At 34.5% G+C, this 7169-nt stretch overlaps 1 protein-coding gene across 3 annotated transcripts; it reads left to right on the top strand.

Annotated features, from left to right (window-relative positions):
* The first annotated feature begins 666 nt into the window (after positions 1–666).
* Positions 667–6371, top strand: LOC133857347 (protein DEFECTIVE IN MERISTEM SILENCING 3-like). Of its 3 annotated transcripts, none has more exons than XM_062292587.1 (8): positions 667–801; positions 2088–2228; positions 2598–2712; positions 3205–3433; positions 3782–3973; positions 4074–4394; positions 5090–5315; positions 5945–6371. In XM_062292587.1, exons 1-8 carry the CDS (start codon positions 781–783, stop codon positions 5969–5971), a joined length of 1272 nt encoding a protein of 423 aa, XP_062148571.1. In that variant the 5' UTR covers positions 667–780; the 3' UTR covers positions 5972–6371. The 3 variants fall into 3 exon arrangements, with proteins under 3 accessions (XP_062148571.1, XP_062148586.1, XP_062148579.1); XM_062292595.1 differs by lacking the exon at positions 667–801 and adding an exon at positions 872–1308; XM_062292602.1 differs by lacking the exon at positions 5945–6371 and having other exon boundaries at positions 4962–5093.
* The last annotated feature ends 798 nt before the right edge of the window (positions 6372–7169 follow it).

The following is a 7169-nucleotide window of genomic DNA, read 5'->3' as shown; positions in this document are numbered from 1 at the left end:
TTGTTGTGCGCCCAAACTCAAGAAAAAAAAAACAAAAAAGTTGTTCACATCGTTAAAAAATTAATATTGTGATTGATTAGTCCACTCAAATCAGTTAGAAGGTTAGAAAATTATAAAAAAAAAAATTAAAAAAATTAAAAAAAAAAAAAAAAAAATCTGCTCTATACTCTTTTATTTGATAAGGAATGTTGTAAAATCTTAGAAATAGTCTTAACATTATAGAATATATCTCCGATTCTATTATAGGAAAATATATATATATATGAGCAGGAGTCAGGACGAAACTATTTTTTTTTTTTTTTTTTGAAAGGACGAAACTAAATTTATTAGGAACTAATAGAGAGTTGGAGGCTACCAATTTGTTGAATAAAAAAAATAAATTAAAATAAAAAAAGACTACCAATTTTAGAATATATGCGCTATTTAACGTTTTTTTTTATTTATTTATGAAAATTCCTTATCAGTCAAAGAAATTGAAAAGGGAAAAAATTAATGTTTTACTAACAAATATGGTTTGTGAAAAAAATATCCTAAGATGAAAATATTTTTCCATTAATAATTGTAAGCCTAAATCGGCTAGTGGTATTTTACAAACAAGAAGGGAGGCTAGTCATATTTTTCCATTAAGAATTGTACGCCTAATGATATTTTACAAACTAGAAGGGAGGTTAGTGATATTTTGCAAAAAACACAGAAGGAGGTCGGTAATATAGACGAATACAATTAGACAAGCAAAATTGAGAGAGAGAGAGAGAGAGAGAGAGAGAGTCAAACTCAACAATGTTTCAACCGAATAACCAGGTCAGTCTTTTTTCTACAATTCTAATGTTTCTCAATGTGTTTGGTTGCTGAGAAAATATGAGATAATGGGAGAAGGAAAGAATTTGGAATCTCCTTGTGTCTGTATTTCCCGTTATCAGGACGGTTCCAAACTTTTCTTTTTCTTTACTTAATTTTATTTTCTTTTCCTTTTCCCACATTTCTCAGCAACCAAACAGACCATTAGGGTTTCTAATGCATGCCTCTGATTTCTTTTTCTTTTTCTTTTTTTCTTTTTTTTTTTTTATAGTTGCTTAACGCTTTAATTTCCAAGAAAAACGAAGGAACTTCAATTATAGTTTGTGGCCTCTCAAATCTTCTGCTTTTCTTGATTTTTATCTTCTTCTTTTGTAGTGATTTTTTTTTTTCTTTCTGGGTAGTTTTGAAATGCTTATAAAGTGAATTCATTTGAAATTGAATGTGAAATTTAAGCTTAGGATTGTAACGTTACTGATATCAGCAGTTGTGGAGCGAGCTTTGTGAGAGTGGGTAAGACTCTTAAACTATGTGGGTTTTAAGCAGTGTGTGAGTATGTGGTGAGAGAAAGAATTGACAAGACACTGTTATTGTGAAAATATATAGAATGCAATTATGCAACTACTCATTTCCTTGTAGCAGAAGTTTGTGTCTGAATTGGGTTAGATGTATTTATTACACAAATATCAATTTGGACGTGGGTATTTCCTTCTGGCTGTTTGTTTTTGAAGCTCTTGTAATGGCCTTCCAGTGACAGAAAGACTATTAAACTAGTCATACAGAGCTTAAAGCTTATTACTCAGCAAGTTGTGTCAGATTTTATATACTGTTATTGATACCAATTTCTGATCAGTGATTCATGGAGGCCAGTGAATTGGATATCTTAAATTCTGGTCTTTCCTTCAGATGCCTTAAAATTCTCATAGAATTATGGGTAGAAGCTCTGCATGTACTAGGCCAGCGAATGGGATGTTCCTTGAAGGCAACATGAGTTTCCTTGATTGAGAAAATAATTTTTTAATGCATATATGCACGATGGTAGCATCAATGTAAATAAATAAAACGCTAACAAACATGAACTGTCCACTCTTTTGCATAATACATGCTTCTTCTTCTTCTTTTTTAAAATTTTTTTTTTTATTTATGTATCTTTTTTACATGTGTCAAACACCACATATTGGAAGAGTAAAAAATGAGAGGACAAAGTTGTGTTCATGCAGGCTGTTTCCATCTTTAGTGTTTACGCTTTGGAAGAACATCTTCAAATACTTGATGATTTCCCCTCTTTGCAGCTTGCAATTCAGAAGGCAATATCCATCAAAGATTCATCAACACTGATGCAAGTTGATCAGAATGAGACCAGTATAGTTGTGAGGGATGAAATGCAAAATGGAGGATTTGCGCATGCAGAAACGATCATATACCATTCGAAGGTGGTGACTATTATTGTAGAGTTGCTTTAACATGGTTGTTTTCTGTGTCTGTCAATAAAAACAAGGGATCTTTCATTCTATAGAACTTATGAAGGTAATGAGTCATGAGAAAGGTGCAAAATTTTGAATCTGTTTCTTAGTTCATGGTGTATATGTCACTAATGATCCTTGGACTAGATGGAGGGTGGGTTCACAGGTTCAATCCATGCGGATGCATGAGTGTTTATTCAACTATCAAAAAAAGGGAAAAACAGTTCATGTTTTATATGTCACTTTTAATAGGCTTAGTTTGAGTGGCTATGTATCAAGGGAATAATTCTTTTTCTGTTAACTTAACCAAACTAACTTCACAATACCTAATCTGTGCAGAAACTTCAGGATGATCTACATATGCTAGGGACGAAAATAAAAGAGCACGAGGACAACATAAAATTTCTGAAGTCTCAAAAAAACAAGTTAGCTGACTCCATTCTTGATTTGCAAGGTATAGTCATTTTCTTATTTGCAATAGATTCACTGTTGATAGAGCAAATCCATCTTAAACAATTGAATGAATCCAGGTGAAATTGGCAAATGACAAGTTTTTGTAGACCAAAGATAAGATTATGCTTATCAAGGATATAATTATAATTATCATGTTGTAAGATATCTAGCTTTTGGTTAGATATTGCAACCTAAATTATTAGATTGAGCAGTCTCACAGGGGTGTCATTGTTGGTTGTCAAAGAAGATACTTGGGCAACCATCTCTCATTTTTAACATCATCGTATAGGTTTACCTAGATGGGAAATTTCCTCAATAAGTTTATGGAAAGTATAAACTCAATATTGAATTGCATAAAAGTGTTTGACTTAAGGTCAATGTAGTTCACCATGGATACCAGTTAATTTAAGTTTAAAATTTTTCAAATGTCTAAGAGTTTGACTCTTTGTTTCATAGTTTATTTTCTTACCAACTTTCTTCTCATTTAATTTAGTCAAGTATCATTCTTCAAGCACTCCTACAAATGAACATGAGAACTACTCCCAACTTCAGACTGGGGTGCAAACAACTGAACAGATTCTACAACATGAAAAATCTGCTGCTGGCATTTTGTGTCAATTGAAAACACGGCATGGTACTCAGGCTTCTCATCTCCCGTTGACCAAGGATGTGCTGGGTATTGTTGCTACACTTGGAAAAGTAGATGATGATAATCTTAGCAGGTTTGTATGACTTTGCATTTCTCAGTTTCTGGTATTCTGAATATTCATGATTTATTTTTTGAGCTGCATTTGATCATTTATGGTTCTATTTTCATCCAAAATAGATGACAATCATTTTTTAGCTTCATCATTGAAGCTTTGTTGTTGGGATTTTTGTGTGTACTTCAGAATGGGATAGAGTGAATTTAGGTGCTATAAAATTTTGCAAGAAATGGCTTATGGATTATGAGGTCAAATGAATGAGGTGGCCTGTTTGCTTATCTGGTTGGGGATGGAGAGTGTCAGTTGACTATTAACAGTCCTACACTATGCTTGACATAATGGTCATTTAACTTATTTGCAATGCAGGCTTTTTGCAGAGTACTTAGGAGTGGAGTCCATGCTGGCGATTGTCTGTAAGACTTACGAAGGTGTTAAAGCTCTAGAAACATATGACAATGAAGGATGCATAAATACAAGTTCTGGTCTTCATGGGCTTGGAACTTCCATTGGGAGGGCTTTGGATGGCCGGTTTCTCGTAATTTGTCTCGAAAATTTAATGCAAGAATCTCATATGCTGTATTTTTTTATTTTTTATTTTTTTCTGAAAATCTGGACTTGTAGTTTGTAAAACTTCTAAAATCTCTTCCCCCACTTTCAGACCATATGCGGGTGGGTTTGTAGCTGATGACCCACAAAGAAGGCTTGATCTTATAAAGCCAAGATTACCTAACGGGGAGTGTCCACCTGGGTTTCTTGGGTTTGCTGTGAATATGATCAGTGTCGACAACACAAACTTATTTTGTCTCACAGCCAGCGGGTATGGCCTCAGGGAGACGCTATTTTATAGTCTCTTCTCTCGTCTGCAAGTATATAGAACAAGGGCTGAAATGTTACTTGCTCTTCCTTGTATAAGTGATGGAGCCCTTTCTTTAGATGGAGGGATGATTAGGAGTACTGGTGTTTTTTCCCTGGGAAATCGGTGAGAAGTTCTGCTATCATAAGTGAAATGCGCATTTATTACCATTTATTCCATTGTTACACTCTTTCTATTCAAAACTAAATGTTGTGCTTAATGTTTGCTGTATTTTTGTAGTGCAAATGCCTTTGTAATAAGGTTTTTCTCTTTAACTGGGTGGAATTTCAGTGAAATTAGTTAAATTGCAGGGTCGGCTGCTTGGCTTATAGACTTTCTTTCATTCCTCTCTGGTGTTCCCAAAGTCAAAACAAACCCGAAAAACATTGTGGTTTTTTATATTTCTTGTTCAACCACTGGTCTATGAATTGTGCATTCCTAAAATCTGGATCAATGATGTTATTCATTATTAATATGAAATTATGGTGGCTTTTTAGGGTAAAAAATATCAATGCTTTCTAAAAAACTCCTTTACTTTATAAGTTGATTCGACATAATTAGAAGAAGAATTCTTGTTATACTTTATAATATTAAGGCTTTCGTAGTATTTAATATGTTTGAACTTCATTAGCGTTGGTTTGTGAATTATTATAAATTACGGATAAAAAATCTGTAATTTAATTCTTTTTACAGGTAAGTTGTCATACACGGTTGTAAATTAAAGATAAAAATTTTGGACCTGATGAATGTGAATGGCATTGGTTAATCAGTTGGGATTTCCTATGCTGCTACATCTTAGTTTTGGAATCTTCTGGTGTTAGGGAGGATATAGATGTGAAATTCCCAAAGCCCTCGGTGACATCAACTCTAGCTGAAAACAACATTGAAGCTGAGAAGCAGGTCATGGAGACGAAATGGAAAAAAGAAAAGGTGCTGGAAGATATCAAGAGAGCAGAAGCATTGTTGCATGCTGCGAAGTTCAATTTTGATAAAAAGAAGCAAGAGTTTCTCACGTTCCTTGCTGAAACCTCATCGTATGCAACTCAGGTAGTTGCCTTGAACTGGTCTAAACTAACAATAATTTGAATCTTGCTTATGGAAGTAACTTCTTTTGTAATTTTAATTAGTAGACACCAACTGGAGAAGAAACCTTTCAACTCATTTACAGATGTTTTATGCTTTATTTTGGGAGCTTCTCTGGCCCCCCCCCCCCCCCCCCCTCCCCCGGGGGGCGGGCTCTCTCTTTTTTGTCATGGAGTGTTGAATTAATTTGTTCTTTGTGAAAAATGTATTGAAAGTTCCCTAGGTTTTGAGCGTGACTGAAAAAAAGGTTCCTGTTTTAAAATATGATGTCAATTAAATGCTGTGCTAGAGACCTTATTGATCGGCAATTGTTTGTCGATTATGCTGTTACGACTGCAAAAGTATGTGAAATGTCTGGAAAGGCAACAATATTTCAATCATGTTGATACTTTATTAGATGATTCTCTTGCCTTGGATCAATTCTTATTTGGTTTCTGAGCCTTGTGTGGGTGTGCCTCACATTTGGAAAAGCAACATGAGCAAAGCTTTATGGTGTCCCTCCTTTTTTTTTAAAAAAAGTTTCTCTTTAGCCGTCTTGTATCATTCTATATTTGTGGGATGACTTCTAAATGGTGGTCTTAATGTAAGCGCAGCATCAAATTCAAGGCAGCACCAGATAGGTTGACCCCCAGATGATGTATAGTTTGAACAGCCAAGCCTAAATATAGTACAACTGGAGGAAATGGAGGAGCTATTACAGGCACTGTTTGTTAACTTGAGCTCTGACTGAAATCGTTTTGGGAGCAAGAAGAATGTGGTGGGAATGGAAAGGGATGCTTTTTCTCAATTCCAGTGAGGCTGCAGAAGCAGTCTTTGAGTGGAATCATGGGCAAATTGTAATGCATGATTAAAACTTACTGGAAAAGCTGTTGAGCATCATTTTGTTTTCATCTCTGTGTATATGGGGGCATTATGTTCACCATTATGCGTAATCTGGTCATCATACATACTAACCGTTATGTTGTATAGTTTCTTGGTGCCATTAATTATTTTTGCAGTGATATCAAGGATTTTTCAGAATATTGTTGGCTCCCTAATAATTTGTTCCCAGTAACCTCTAATAATAACTTCCGAAAATCATATGCACTATTATGGTAGATGGTTTCTAGTTTTGCCAATGGGAATCATGATTCATATCAGATTGTTCATGTTGACCTAAAGTGATGTTTGTGCTATATTAGCATGAAAAACAAAAATATGCCATTTGGATGGGTCAGGAAAAAAGAAAGAAAAATAAAAAGAAAAGAAAAGAAGTAGATGATAATTGAGGCGACATGATCAATTTTTGTAATTCGTGAAATTTCCTTGTTTTTATTGTCTTGGATGATTATTGCTTGTAAAGTAACATGCACCACACCATTAACAAGAAAACTCGTCACTTATATTTTCCATTACAATTTTGAATGCTTTCTTTACTGGGAACGGTCTCCAGTCTTTGGAGAGTATGCATGTGGGAAACATATTGAGGACGCATGGACACCTTAGAAATGTGAAATGTTATAGTAAGTATATATTTAATCAACGAGCACGTTGATTAAATTCAATATCAATTTGATCATGTGCTTGTTGTACTAGTGCGCCATTGTGGATAGACAGGATAGTGGATACCTCTTTCTTTCTTTCTTTTTTTTTCTTGAAATTTTTATAGATACAGGGGAAAAATTACATTAAAGAAAGAAAATCCAAACACAAGGCCTAGGCATTCTAAAATAAAAAATAGGAATGAAAGTACGTGGAGGCAATGTTTTCGAAAATGTGAGCCTTCTGATTCGTGACACGGATGTTAAAAGTCGAGGCCACTAGTTAGGTGGTATTGGT

Source organism: Alnus glutinosa, chromosome 1, assembly GCF_958979055.1.
Source record: "Alnus glutinosa chromosome 1, dhAlnGlut1.1, whole genome shotgun sequence".
NCBI lineage: Eukaryota > Viridiplantae > Streptophyta > Magnoliopsida > Fagales > Betulaceae > Alnus > Alnus glutinosa.
This window is presented reverse-complemented; position numbering and strand designations above follow the sequence as displayed.

Excerpts from the sequence above, each read along its gene's own strand:
- LOC133857347 (XM_062292587.1), top strand. The coding sequence starts at position 781 with ATGTTTCAACCGAATAACCAG. Across the intron at positions 3,974-4,073 it reads ATTTGTCTCGAAAATTTAAT|ACCATATGCGGGTGGGTTTG; the intron begins GCAAGAATCTCA and ends CCCCACTTTCAG. Across the intron at positions 5,316-5,944 it reads CCTCATCGTATGCAACTCAG|CATCAAATTCAAGGCAGCAC; the intron begins GTAGTTGCCTTG and ends ATGTAAGCGCAG.